The 15,145-nt window shown below is 46.4% G+C and overlaps 1 protein-coding gene across 1 annotated transcript; it reads left to right on the top strand.

The window, feature by feature from the left end:
- Nucleotides 1–10,159: 10,159 nt before the first annotated feature.
- On the top strand, nt 10,160–11,767 carry LOC117055769 (7-alpha-hydroxycholest-4-en-3-one 12-alpha-hydroxylase-like). The gene has a single exon (XM_033165583.1). The coding sequence runs from the start codon at nt 10,160–10,162 to the stop codon at nt 11,699–11,701; it is 1,542 nt and encodes a 513-aa protein (XP_033021474.1). The 3' UTR covers nt 11,702–11,767.
- The last annotated feature ends 3,378 nt before the right edge of the window (nt 11,768–15,145 follow it).

The following is a 15,145-nucleotide window of genomic DNA, read 5'->3' on the forward strand; positions in this document are numbered from 1 at the left end:
ACGAAATGAAAGCGAGGATGAAAACATGGGTATGCTTATATCACCCCCAAAAATCACTTCCAGACCTCATCCACCCCATCACCAGCCATGAAAGGCCCTACTCTCTCTGTTGTACCCTGTGTTTGTTTACTAGGCAATGACCTGTGCTCCACCGAAAGATGACAAAGAGTGATTGCTATGTTGGGTGAACACTTACTTGAAAGGAAGGGGGGATCCCTTATGGCTACTCCTTATAAGGTTATGAACAATTATGGTGGCAGGGTACGCAAATCATTTTTCTACCAGAGTGGTAGCAGCTGAAACCAGACAGAAGGGTCCTGACTCCAACCCCCAGAAACCAGCACTCTGAACAAAACATATTTGCTGAGCCAAAGCCTAGCTCTGATCTAGGACTGAACTGGATTGATTCACATCTAGCGGATAAACCTTATGCAACCACAATGTTTTACCTCTCTCCTCTCTTCCTATTACAGGTGAAACTCGAAAAATTAGAATATCGTGGAAAAGTTCATTTATTTCAGTAATTCAACTTAAAAGGTGAAACTAATATACAGTGGCGGAGTAAGGCTCCGCGGTACCCGGGGCGGCAAAGGAAACGCCCCGGGGGCGGGGCGTCGTGACATCACATTGTGACGTCATGACGCTCCGCCCCCAGGGCGTTTCCGGGGGTGCCGGCGCCGCTTCTGCAGCCCTCTTTTAAGCCGAAGAGCTCGCTTTTAAGCTCTCCGGCTCAAAAGGAGGCTGTGGAAGCGGCGATCTGATGACAGAGTGCGCCTGCGCGTGCAGGCGCACTCCGTCGTCGGGCCGTGCGCTGCCGCTCCCAGGGTGACGGAGGGAGCGGCAGCGCGTGGGAATGGTGGGAGGGGCTGCCGCTGCTGCTCCCGGGGGGACGGAGCCAGCGGCAGCGCGTGGGGCTGACAAGCGCCGGCCCCTCCTACCACTCCCCACGCTGCCGGTCACCCCGGGAGCAGCAGCGCTGCACGGACGGGGTGCTCCCTCGGCCGTGCGCTGTTGCTCCTGGGGTGACGGAGGGAGCGGCAGCGCTTGGGAATGGCGGGAGGGGCTGCCGCTTGTCACCCCCATGCGCCGTCGCTCGCTCCGGTCGCCCCGGGAGCAACAGCGCACGGCCGAGGGAGCACCCCGTCCGTGCAGCGCTGCTGCTCCCGGGGTGACCGGCGTTGCCTGGGGAGTGGCGGGAGGGGCGCCGCTTGTCGCCCCCACCCGCCGCTTGTCGCCCCCATCCGCCGCTTCTCGCCCCTGTCGCCCGGGGGCGTACCGCCCCCACCGCACCCCCCTAGCGACGCCCCTGCTAATATATGAGATAGACTCATGACATGCAAAGCGAGAGATGTCAAGCCTTTATTTGTTATAATTGTGATGATTATGGCCTACAGCTGATGAAAACCGCAAATTCACAATCTCAGAAAATTAGAATATTGTGAAAATTCACAATCTCAGAAAATTAGAATATTGTGAAAAGGTGCAGTATTCAATTCATAACACCTGCAAAGGGTTCCTGAGCCTTTAAATGGTCTCTCAGTCTGGTTCAGTAGGAATCACAATCATGGGAAAGGCTGCTGACCTGACAGTTGTGCAGAAAACCATCATTGAGATCCTCCATAAGGAGGGAAAGCCTCAAAAGGTAATTGCAGAAGAAGTTGGATGTTCCCAAAGTGCTGTATCAAAGCACATTAATGGAAAGTTATGTGGAAGGGGAAAGTGTGGAAGAAAAAGGTGCACAAGCAGCAGGGATGACCACAGCCTGGAGAGGATTGTCAGGAAAAGACCATTCAAATGTGTTGGGGACTTTCACAAGGAGTGGACTGAGGCTGGAGTTAGTGCATCAAGAGCCACCACACAGAGATGGATCCTGGAGATGGGCTTCAAATGTCATATTCCTCTTGTCAAGCCACTCCTGAACAAGAAACAATGTCAGAAGCGTCTTACCTGGGCTAAAGTGGTCCCAAGTCCTCTTTTCTGATGAGAGCAACTTTTGCATCTCATTTGGAAACCAAGGACCCACAGTCTGGAGGAAGAATGGGGAGTCACACAATGCCAGATGCTTGAAGTCCAGTGTGAAGTTTCCACAGTCTGTGTTGATTTGGGGAGCTATGTCATCTGCTGGTGTTAGTCCACTGTGCTTCATTAAGTCCAGGGTCAATGCAGCTATCTGCCAGGAGATTTTGGAGCACTTCATGCTTCCTTCTGCAGACGAGCTTTACGGGGATGCTGACTTCATTTTCCAGCAGGACTTGGCACCTGCCCACACTGCCAAAAGTACCAAAACCTGGTTCAATGCCCATGGGATTACTGTGCTTGATTGGCCAGCAAACTCGCCTGACCAGAACCCCATAGAGAATCTATGGGTCATTGCCAAGAGAAAGATGAGAGACACAAGACCGAGCAATGCAGAAGAGCTGAAGGCCGCTATTGGAGCATCCTGGTCTTCCATAACACCTCAGCAGTGTCACGGGCCGATAGCATCCATGCCACACCACATTGAGGCAGTAATTGATGCAAAAGGGGCCCAAACCAAGTACTGAGTACATATGCACGCTTCTACTTTTCAGAGGTCCAATATTGTTCTATTTGCAATCCTTGTTTTGTTGATTTCGTTTAATATTCTAATTTTCTGAGATTGTGAATTTGGGGTTTTCGTCAGCTGTACGCCATAATCATCACAATTTTAACGAATAAAGGCTTGACATCTCTCGCTTTGCATGTCATGAGTCTATCTCATATGTTAGTTTCACCCTTTAAGTTGAATTCCTGAAATAAATGTACTTTTCCACGATATTCTAATTTTTTTGAGTATCACCTGTATCTTTGGAATTAGCTAGAAAGCATAGCCAACCTGAAGTAACCGGGAGTTACCTTTTGAGTTCATGTAGATAAGATCTGGCTCAACAACATAATTTAGGTTTCATAAACAATGCTTTCTTAATGTTTGCCGCTCCTTAAGGAGGAATCCGCAGGCACATTTCGAGTGGAACAGGATGCCCTTATCCTCCACAGCTGGAGGCATCAACGCTTATGAATACCAATTGCTGTAATCCACAAGAGAGGAGAGCGCTCTTGTACTGAAATCCTGCTCCCTGGTTTCCCACAGGAACCTACTCGGCCTCTGTGAGAAAAGGATGCTGGACTAAATTGGCCTGATTCAGCAGTCTCTTCTTATGTTGTATCCTTCAGCTACCAAATGCCTTGGTAAAAAAGAATGTTTCCTATTACCCCCTTCGTTAACAGTCATCAACAGGTTTACCACACCCATCAGCCAATCACCCATTCCCACCACCCTTCTGAGTAATACCCCTCCCCACCCTCTCACTATATATAAAGGTCTGGTGACTTCTGTTTCAGTGTATCTGAAGAAGTGTGCATGCACACGAAAGCTCGTACCAAGAACAAACTTAGTGGGTCTCTAAGGTGCTACTAGGGACGCGGGTGGCGCTGTGGGTTAAACCACAGAGCCTAGGGCTTGCCGATCAGAAGGTCGGTGGTTCGAATCCCCGCGACGGGGTGAGCTGTTGTTCGGTCCCTGCTCCTGCCAACCTAGCAGTTCGAAAGCACGTCAAAGTGCAAGTAGAAAGATAGGTACCACTCTGGCAGGAAGGTAAATGGCGTTTCCATGAGCTGCTCTGGTTCACCAGAAGTGGCTTAGTCATGCTGGCCACATGACCCAGAAGCTGTACGCCGGCTCCCTCAGCCAGTAAAGCAAGATGAGCGCCGCAACCCCAAAGTCGCCCACGACTGGACCTAATGGTCAGGGGTCTCTTTACCTTTACCTTTAAGGTGCTACTGGACATTTTATATATCTATATCTATATCTATATCTATATCTATATCTATATCTATCTATCTATCTATCTATCTATATTCTATCTATCTATCTATCTTCTATCTATCTATATATTTTTCTATTTCCACCTGAAAGTCAGTAATAATGGAGACAGAAGCACCTCACCAGGGAAGGCATTCTCCTCATAGTGAGAATTCATGCATGACAAAGCATTGTGTGAGGCATTTTTTCTGATCTGGCTTTATTGTTTATTGAGCGTTTATCTGGATTTGTTTGCAGAAACTGTGTGAAGAATTTAGGCAACATTGTTCAATAAACAGCCATTCATTCCAATTTGTTTGTGAGCAGTTTATACAACAATTGCGTCAAGCATGTTATTCCACATTTTCCTGTCACTTTTCTTGTTGCTAAGTTGACCTCTGTAAGAAGAAGACATTGTGCTAGATAGGCCAGTGACCCGATCCAGTTTGTGCAATCCGGATTATCCAGGCTGTGCAAGCCGAATGAGGCTAATGTTGCAATATCAACTGTAATTAATTATTGGAAAGAAATAAAACTCCGAGCTGTTTTGGTTACATCTGATATGCTTATTTGATTTCCTGGAGGTTTTGTTAAATGCCTACTCTGAAAAATCACCCTTACCTTGAAATAGCAGGGGTGCAGTGTGGGGATAGCCAGCAGATGGACGACCAGTAATTCTGGAGTTCCGGACTTCCGGCGGCGACGCCATCGTCGGGTGGTCGAAGGCTGCTTCGGGTCCGAAGCGCCTTGTCCATCCCGGGGGTTAGGAGCCGCGCTACCGCAGCGCGCGGCTCCGGTTGGGGTGCGGGAAGAGCGTCCCGCACCCTGGGCTCCCCGGCTGCGCCCGCGGAGGCTCTGAACCCTTCCCTTGCCCCCCCTGTAAAGGGGGAGTGGGGGTGAAGGGCAAACGGAGCCGGGCTTCGGGGACATGCCCCAACCGGGATGCAAATGCGGCGACAGAGCCCGCGGTGAGCGTCCAAGTTCTACCTGTGAAGAATGGAGCTAAAAGAACCCGGTGGTCGTGAGTAAAGAATTTGATCAGAAATCGTGCTTTTGGAACGATCCGGGGGGAAGGAGAATGGCAGCCTGCCCTCCCTCCCTTCGAGCTCAAGAATCTAACCAATTTGACTGATTGCTGCTACAGAACTGGTTACAATGTATTTAAAATTGACACAGGAGACTGGCAAACTTTTCTTTTGGGAAGTTAACTAGAGGAAAATATCTCCTTTTAAAGTTGCGGTATTTGCGCTCCAGTTCAGGAAAATGGCGATGAACAAAGAGAGGAGTAGAAATATGACACCCGTTTCCTCCTCCTCTGCCAGTATGCTGGGTTTCGTCCTTGAACTGGCACTGAACTCTGGACTAACGGACAAACAGAGACTCACTGCCTTGAAGGTGGAACTGCTTTATAGAAAAGTCAAAGTCTTGTGTGGGGGTCTGAAATGGAACCAATTGCCCACAGAGGAGGCTCACAAAACTTTTGATACTTTGGAAGAAAGCCTTGCCAAAGAGCTGAGAGGATGGATGCAAAGATGGAGTGAAATGAATGAGCTACTTCGGAGAAGAAATTCGCTTTTTGGGGGTGGCAGCCCCAAGGCGACGTTAAGATTTCGTATATCCAGTCCCCGAGGTGTGAGCTCGGGGGCCAGGGACAGAGAATTAAGGTATTTACAAGAAGAAAAGGAATGTTACAAAGAACCGAAGAAGCTGAGAGAGGATGAGAGGGACACCTCTGAACTCGCGGCAAGGAGAGGTTTGGACTGTGCCTGGATCTGTGGACGCTTGGAGAGGGAAGAGATATGGAAGTTCAGTGCTGATGCCATTAGGAGAAGAATAATGGACAGAGGGGGTGTGGGGTGAAGCATTAAGTAAAACTTTAAGCAGCCTGATATGGTAAATTGAAACCGGAGGGTGAATACTGTCAACAACTTTTTGTTATATTTCTTATTGGAACATGAAAGGAGATATTTCAAGTTTTTATGTTACTAGCAGCAACCTTAAGGATAGAAGAGATAGATTAGATGTGAATGATTTGAGAAGATTTATGAGGTGGAGTATAAGCAAAGTGAATTTAAGTGGATTAAGTTTATGGATTTAGAAGATTAAATGGTGAGGTATTATTATGATGATGCATTTTTAGTAACTGTTGAAGATATAATTGAATGTAATTATATAATTGTAGTTAATGTTTTTTTTTGTAGGAGAAATGGTTATAAAATAGACTAAGGATACAAACTCGAAGGTGAAAAGGCAGGGGAAGTCAAAAGTCAAGATATGGAATTAGAAATTTTTTTTCCTAGAAAGATGCAATAAGAAAGCTTGACATTGTTTGTATTTGTTTTATTTGTTTTGCATTTGTTTATTGTAGGTGTGGGTGTGGGTATATGTTTGTTATAGAAAAATGCCAATAAATTCTTATAAAAAAAAAAAAAAATTCTGGAGTTCCCGCTCCCACTGCGCCGTGAAAAGGTCCACTGGCTATGATCTGAAGGTTTTTTGCTGTGAATTCTGAAGGTTGCCTCGGTTTCTGAAGGTTTTCTGCAGAGATCTGTAGGTTCCGAAGATTCCGGAGGTCTCCGGAGAAGAAGTTAAACTAAACTAAGTAGCGACGGCCCAAAGAACGTTTTTTAAAATAAAACGAAATAAACACAAGGAGACTGCAGTCTGGTGAAGAAGCTCTCAACTGCTCTGTGCGGCTGGTTTTGGTTTTGGTTTCTCTCTTAGCTTGCCACGCACCGATGTTCTCTCTAGCTTGTCTCGCGCATTCTCCACACACGCTACAGAGAGCGGAGGCTATTTATTGAACAATCAAACAACATCATAACAAGTACAATAACCAATCACAACCTTGTTACTGTGCTAGCTTTTGGGCGGAAAACTAATTGCTGACCTTTACACTGGCTAATTTACCGTGCTTCCCCAAACGCGGAGGGATCCATGCAGTGAAACTCCCCGCAGGATCTTTTACCCTTTTTCCCAAAAGCGGAAGGATACCTAAAATAAACCCAAACAAACAGGTGCAATGGCACCTTAAAAAACATATTCCCACAGTGCAGCAAGCGTCTGACAAAGCCTTGTACCTGGCATTCACGACAACCAATACATTTAACAAAACCGCCAGGAAATCAAATAAGCATATCAGATGTAACCAAAACAGCTCAGAAGGGGAAAAATTAAAACAGAGACTGAGTACAAGGAAAGAGACCGCGGTGGACCTCTGGGGTGAGGCCAACACTACCTATTGCAGCAGTGTATGGTTGCAGGCCAACCCTATCTCCTAATCCTATGATGGAGGGGCATGCAGCATTAACATCCCAAGAGGGTATTGCTTCTTCCATTCCCAACAGGAATCAGGTATGGTTCTGTCTCTCCTGGATACTCAGCCTGCAGCCTGGCTTCTAGGTCACACAACTTGACTCTCAACTCTGGCCTTTGTCTTTCTAACTATGAGTGAATTTGAGAGAGGTGCCCCCACCCATTTGGTATCTGTCACAGAACGACATACTTTGCTACCTTAATGGCCTATACCTCACCAGGAAGCTAGCATGGCTGTTCCCGGAGTTGAATCCGTGCTAGTTCCAGGAATTAGAAGGGAGTTCAGGCCTACCCCCAACTGCCCAAACTCATAACACTATACACACTAAGACAGGTGTATTTACAAAAACATCTTTGGAAAATCTGTCTGGGGCTCAGAACAGAAAATGCAAAGCAGAGCAACAGACCCAACTGCAGAAAAGTTATGATGGTGTGATGATGTTCCTTTGGCTTGTTGGAGGAGCAGGTTCTTCATGCAGTTATAATGGGGACGCTCAACGACGACAGCACAGACCAGCCTTCACCAATGTGTTGGTGTTATACTGCAGTACAACTATCATCAGGCCAAGCCAGTCTGGGAATGGAAAAAGCGGGGTTGGGTGTGCCAGCTAACCCCGCTCCAAATTTGAGGCTAGGTGGGTGGCAGGAAGAGGAGTCCAGCAGGAGCATCCATTTAAGGGCTGCAGTGACAACCAGCTGCCACACAGCCAAAACATATCTACCCAACAAGCACAAACGTCTCCATTAGATAACTGTCAGGGACTGGCTGGATGCAGAGGAATGGTGGGAGGCACCAGCCGGGGAACCCCCTAGGGAACCCCCAGGAGAAGAAGGCTCAGAGCCAGGGAATTGGTGGTGGGATGATGATGAGTGGTCAGAGGGAGAAGGAGAAGACTGGGGGGGGGGGAGGAGAAGCTGTCAGAAGTAGAAAAGGTGACAGGGTTTAATGAACAGGAAGAGGCTGCAGCAGAGCACAGTTTGGACCTATGCCTGACTCCAGCCCTGACAGCAATGCAGATATGAATCAAAGTGCTAATCGTTCTGAACGTGAAGTTTTTCAAGCCCAGAGAGTGGATGAGCGAGCATATGCTTTGATGTAAACATGAACAGACACATCACAACACACTATGTATTTTTGTGTTTGCAAAATAATTTATTATTTACAGTATATCCCGCCCATCTGGCTGGGTTTCCCCAGCCACTCTGGGCGGCTTTTTAGATGGACATTTAATAAGCTTCGTTGGCAACCAGTGCAGTTGGGTAAAGTGACTGCTTCACAAGAACATGAAGCAACATGTGATAGGAAAGCAATTAACATCTCAAGTAGGAACAAGTCAAATCTCAATCACACGGGCTTGATTTACAGTGTTACACGCCAGCCACAGAAGTGCAAGATTCCGGGGGTTGCAGGGATTTCTGTGCGACAACAAAGCACAGTGGAGTCAGTGGTGTCTTTATGATATGTGGTTCATTTACACATTAATATAACCTGAGTTTGGATTGGGGGTGAGGTGGGAGAATCAGTGGCGGAGGAACCCTCTCCAGCACCCGGGGCAGCGCAGCCCATACGAACTGCGCATGTGCTGAATGCCGCACATGCACACTCTGTACAGGCTGCCGCTTGAGAGCGGCGGCATCCCGTATGGACTGCGCATGTGCGGTGGCCATATGGGATGTCACACGTGGCGCATGAGAGCGGCAGCCAGTACAGACGCCGTGCGAGCGTGCGTCCTCAGCCACTCTACAGCTGGGGGGAGGCAGGGGCCATCTTGTCACCACTCCCAGAGTGGAATGTGGGGCAGCCCACCCCCTCCACCCCTCCCTTCCTACGGTCCTGGGGAGAATACCATCATTACACACAGTAGAGGGTCTCTTGCTCTTTCCATAGGTGCAGCAGGCTTGCTGCTAACCCAGCAAAACTATTCCCCCCAGCCTACATCATCCAAACCTGAATTTCTAAAACCTTCTTGTCTGGCCCTTCTCCACAGCTGGTACCTCTTAATGGCTTCCTTGATGGGCTAATAATGACTAGCCATCATCGGCCTTCTGTTCCTCCAACGACCCCCCCTCCCTCAACTAGTTCCGCCAAGCTGACCTGACTCATCAGCAAAAGCTGAATCAAGGGCTTTCTGTGTTTGGCATAGTTTAGTCAAACCTCAATCAATACTAACTTTTGCTAAACCGAAGAAATACGAGGAGGATCTGGCACTAAGGAATTTAGGAGAACCTATAACAATATACCTGGGACCCAGGTGGCGCTGTGGGTTAAACCACAGAGTCTAGGGCTTGCTGATCAGAAGGTCGGCGGTTCGAATCCCTGCCACGGGGTGAGCTCCCATTGCTCGGTCCCAGCTCCTGCCCACCTAGCAGTTCGAAAGCACGTCAAAGTGCAAGTAGATAAATAGGGACCACTCAAGCGGGAAGGTAAACGGTGTTTCCGTGCGCTGCTCTGGTTTGCCAGAAGCGGCTTAGTCATGCTGGCCACATGACCCGGAAGCTGTCTGTGGACTAACGCCGGCTCCCTCGGCCTATAGAGCGAGATGAGCACCGCAACCCCAGAGTCGGACATGACTGGACCTGATGGTCAGGGGCCCTTTTACCTTTACCTTTATAACAATATACTACAAAACATAATTGCCATGCTACTGGGCTAATACTGAAAGTGAATCATAGACTGAGTGGTTCTGTACCACAGCTGCTGACCCAGGCAGCTGGTAACCATATAATTCAGTTAACAGAATCTTACTCCCCTAGCTAGCAAGCTGTCGTAACATACTGCCAGCAATAATTTCCACTTCATGTGCTTCAGTGGTTTAGCTTGTGAACAAGCAGAACATAAATTTCCTAAACATGTAGGTCTGAGTGAATAATGCAATGCTGTAATGATGCAAAAGTGAGGAGAGCCTGCCAACTCAAATTTGCTGAGGCAGTTTTACGCAGGTCTGCCAAGCAGGTGCATTATAAGTAGAGCTGAGGATTCATTCTATGGGTTGGCTGAGCAGCTTGGTCTTCTGAGCACCAGTCATGGATTCCTGGGAGACTGCGCTTTATGTTTTCTTAACATCCTTCCTAGCAACTGTATTTGGTGGGCTGTATGCAGTAGGAGCATTTCGCAAAAGGAAACCCAAGGAACCTCCTCTGGACAAAGGCTTCATTCCATGGCTAGGACATGGGTTGCATTTCAAGAAGAAACCTGCAGAGTTTTTGGAATGCATGCAGAAGAAACATGGGGACATTTTCACGGTGCTGGTTGGCGGCAATTACTTACATTTTGTGCTGGACCCTTGCACTTACCGGGATATAATAAAGAAGTCAAAAGACAAGCTGGATTTTGATACGTTTGGATTGAAAATAGTTTTTAACGCTTTTAGGTTCCAAGCATCCCAATTGCATCATAAAATTGTGCAACAAAACAGCAAGAAGTATCTGAGAGGCAAGAGTCTAGTTGCCCTGAACCAGGTGATGATGGAGAAGCTGAAGACTGTGATGCTTCATAGCTGGGATTCAGGTGAGAATAAGAGACACTGGCAGCAGGATGGGGTCCTGCACTTTAGCTACAATACAATTTTCCAGGCTGCCTTTCTGGCTTTGTTTGGAACTGAGCCAGACAAAGATGTGGAGAGCGAAGGAAGCGCTAAGGAGAATAAACTAACACAATGTGGAGATTTCTTTGGGAATTTTCAGAAATTTGATCACTTATTTCCCCAAATGGTTTTTGGTATTCTGGACCCTCAGGGCAAAATGGAGACAGAAAGATTGAGGAAATTCTTATGGGACATACTGTCGGTTGAGAAGATCTATCAGAAGGATAACATCAGCAATTGGATAGTTGAACAAGATCAACAAATGGCTGAGATTGGGGTGACTGAAAAGATGAGGACACAATTCATGTTTCTTCTCCTCTGGGCATCTCAAGCTAACACTGGTCCAGCTGCCTTTTGGGTTCTTGTGCATCTCCTGAAGTATCCAGAAGCAAAGAAGGCAGTGTGGGAAGAAGTGGACCGAGTACTGAGAGAGACTGGTCAGGAAGTGAATCCAGGAAGTCCCATCTTCAATGTGTCCCTGGAAACAATAAAGACGCCTCTTCTGGACAGTACAATAGAAGAAATTCTGCGCTTGAAAGCGAATCCGTTCCTGTTCAGAAGTGTGATGCAGGATACAGATCTTAAAATGTCTGATGGGAGAGAATATATTCTTCGTAAAGGAGACCATCTACTTCTTTTCCCTTTCCTTGGACTGCATATGGACCCAGAAATCCACCCTGATCCCCACACATTCAAATATGACAGGTTCTTGAACCCAGATGGCACCAAAAGAGAGTTCTATAAGAATGGGAAAAAGCTCAAACAATACACTATGCCTTTTGGTGGAGGGCCGTCTATTTGCCCTGGGCGATTCTTTGCTGTCAGTGAATTGAAGATGTTTGTGATCCTGATGCTCACCTGCTTTGACATGGAACTGGTTAATGCAGAAGAGGAAATCCCACCAGTCGATGGAAGCCGCTGTGGGTTTGGAATTGTGCATCCTTCTCAAGATATTCAGTTTAGGTATCGATTGCGCTTCTAAACTTAAACCTGACTTTTATACATTGGCTTGCAACAATTAGCTGTTATATACCCCAAATTGAAAATTAACTGGTTAATCTTCCAAAAGTCCTTTTGCTAGTGAGTAGTATAATTACAGAGAGTGTCTGTGTTATTTAGTACAGTATTGGCAAAGGACAAAAAGTACATTGGCACCTCTAGCTTATTGAGTAGGATAAGTTTTCACAGGTTACAACCGCTTTCATCAGATAAAGTGAAGTTGGGAGGTGTGCAGCCTCTAGAATAGGGAGAGGTAGAATAATGCAGTTCTTGTTGGCTCACAGTCAACTTTCTCTGAGCAATTCATGAATTCCTGGGAGTCTGTCAGCCAGGCTCATGGAGGGTGGCGGGCCGCTAGGTACACTTGCCCAGGAATAGGCTTTTTTTGTTTGAATTTATAACTTTATTCTAACAAGACTTCCACCCGGGGCCACAGACAAGCTCTGCACGGGCCTGCTGTCTGCTATGAAAGTAGTGGTCTAAGGCCAATTTATAGATTCATGGCAGAGGCATGATTTAAAGCTGGGGAGAGGGGACTTCCTGATTTCTAGTTTAGTTTCTTAGTCTCTCCCTCATGGATAGCCAATGTAGTACCCTCCGGACTGCAACACCCACCCCCTTTCCATTGGCCATGCTGACTGGGGCTGATGGAAGTTGTAGTCCACAACAGCTGGAGCACACTACCCGATACCAGCACTTTAGAAGTTTCAAACTCTAATATTCACTATTTTAAGGCAACTAAGCTACATGTTTTTGCCTTCCAACATGGGCAGCCGGCCTGTGGCGCTCCAGATCTTGTTGGACTGCCCCTCCATGAGCCCCAGCTAGCATGGTGAGTGGTTAGGGGTGATGGGAGCTGGAGTCCTACAACATCAAGAGGGCTCCAGATTCCTTACTGCTGCTTTACAATGCAGTCTTGCACACCTGTGACTGCTAAGCCTCTAAGGCAACATCGTTTGCCCAACAATGCCCTCACCTTATTAGCAAATACCACTGTCTGTTGCCTTGGTATAAAGCACTTGTCTTTTTGCATATTCCTAACTGCTATGGGTGAACACAAGAGTTTGTGACATCTTGTGTTTGATTAGTACAGCATACACTGGAAGAATAGGTGAGGGAGATGACGAAGCCAGAAACTGGGCTCCTATAAGCCCGTTACTATGAGAGAAAATGAACTACGGTAAATTGTAGAAGAACATGCTTAAAGATATTCATGCAAACTTATTTTCCTGCATTTATGGAGTGTTTAGATTTGTGAGATTTACTGGAGCCAAACAGAAGCATTGATAGAACTGGGTGTTTACTGTGGAATGTGCTTTTTCACATGCTTTCTTATGAGACATTGGCAAAACACTGTGAATATAACATTCCTTCCATGAATCATGATTGCCCTGTTCAGTTTCTGTTTGCTATTTTTAATGCTCCGAAAATCCAACTTTTTTTATTAAAAAAAAATTGCTGTGCAATTTTTCCAGCTTTGTTGCCTTTCCTTCATTCTCTTCACCACTCTGGTTACTGGGTTATTTTCCTTTGGTATCTTCAACAAGAGGTTCCTATGCTATCTTTTAGTTACATGCTTTTAAACTCTGTTATGAATTTATATAATTCAAGAGGCAAGCTTGCTTCATATGTTGTGATGTTTAATATGTTTTGCATTATGCTATTTAATCAGCAGCTGAATAACTTATCTGGTGGTACATGCAGGGGCGTAGCAAGGGGGGCGGAGGCAGTCCACCCCGGGTTCCATAATGGAGGGGGTGACAAATTATCAAGGAACAATTTGTGTTGATTTTTTTAAAAATGCCTGCTCCGAAGGTCTTATCTTACTATACTAGGGATTATATAGCTATATGTGAACTTTCATGCATATCGGTTAATATCTTGACCTTCCTCCACGAAAATAGCTGTTCACTTGGCTGTTTTCCTATGTCGTGAAGGCTGAAATTTCAGTTCAGAGAACACTTACTGTTCCCAATCCTAACCCTGTGGAAAGCCATCTAATTAGACTTTAATTTGATTTTGAGATGTTTTTAGGAGGTAATTTAATTATTGTTTGATTTTATACCAATGTTATGTATCTGACGTTAGCCACTCTGAGCCCGACTTTGGTCAGGGAGGGTGGGATATAAATAAAAGTTTTTTATTATTATTACTTGTTATTATTCCTTTGTAAGAAAATATGAAATAACGTAAAACCATTTTTGCGGGGGGGGGTGGGTGGGTCAATGGGGGGGTTGACAAGAAATTTTCCACACCGGGTACCACCTGACTTCCCTATGCCTCGGGGGGGGGGGTGACAATTTTTTTTTTTTGCCCCTGGGTACCAATTTACCTTGCTACGCCCCTGGGTACATGGTCCTCTTTTCTCATTTTCAGCTAAACTGTTGTAGCCACTTTAGCTACAATCTGTGTATACTTAGGTCTGTGTAACTTAGGTAGGCAAACCCAGAAAGAGATTCAGTGTCATAAATGCTGAGGACGCAGGTGGTGCTGTAGTCTAAACCACTGAGCCTCTTGGGCTTGCCGATCAAAAGGTTGGCAGTTTGAATCCATGCGATGGTGGTGAGCTTCCATTGCTCTGTCCTAGCTTCTGCCAACCTAACAGTTCAAAAGCACACCAGTGCAAGTAGATAAATAGGTACTGCTGCAGCGGGAAGGTAAATGGTGCTTCCGTGCACTCTGCCACTCGTCACAGTGTCCTGCTGTGCCCGAAGCAGCTTACTTATGCTAGCCACATGACCTGGAAAGCTGTCTGTGGACCAACACTGGCTACTTTGGCCTGAAAAGATGAGTGCCATACCCCATAGTCACCTTTGACTGGACTTAACCATCCAAGGGTCCTTTACCTTTACCTAAATGCTGAGGAATTAGTTAAAAATAGGCTACATAACTCTGGTACATATAGCTATTTTAAACACCATAAAAAATAAATGCCACCATCCATAATTGTTGAATCATGCTGTAAGTATCATCTGACACAGCTTCAGTACAAAGATGAGCAAAACCTATGCATGACCTATGTTCAGTTATAGCACAGTCACTTACTTGTATGATTAAACTTACCTCAGTGTGCTAAAATAAGACACCTGGTCAATTAGCTAAAGCTGCAGTAGGGATGACTGTAGCCAATACCAGTCACAGCTGAGCATGCTGAGGAATTAATTCTTATTAAAAATTCCCTTCCTCCTCCACAACAAACACTCTGTGAGGTGAGTGGGGCTGAGAGACTTCAAAGAAGTGTGACTAGCCCAAGGTCACCCAGCAGCTGCATGTGCAGGAGCGGAGATGCGAACCCAGTTCACCAGATTATGAGTCTACCACTCTTAACCACTACACCACACTGGCTCTTAAAATTATGGCTTTCAAAATACTGTGGATAGTAGAGCTGAAACTGGGGCAGTGGCAATCCTAACCACTGGCTCCACTG

Source organism: Lacerta agilis, chromosome 12 (genome assembly GCF_009819535.1).
Source record: "Lacerta agilis isolate rLacAgi1 chromosome 12, rLacAgi1.pri, whole genome shotgun sequence".
Taxonomy (NCBI): domain Eukaryota; kingdom Metazoa; phylum Chordata; class Lepidosauria; order Squamata; family Lacertidae; genus Lacerta; species Lacerta agilis.

Coding starts and splice junctions, on each gene's coding strand:
- LOC117055769 (XM_033165583.1), top strand. CDS start 10,160: ATGGATTCCTGGGAGACTGCGCTTTATGTTTTCTTAACATCCTTCCTA.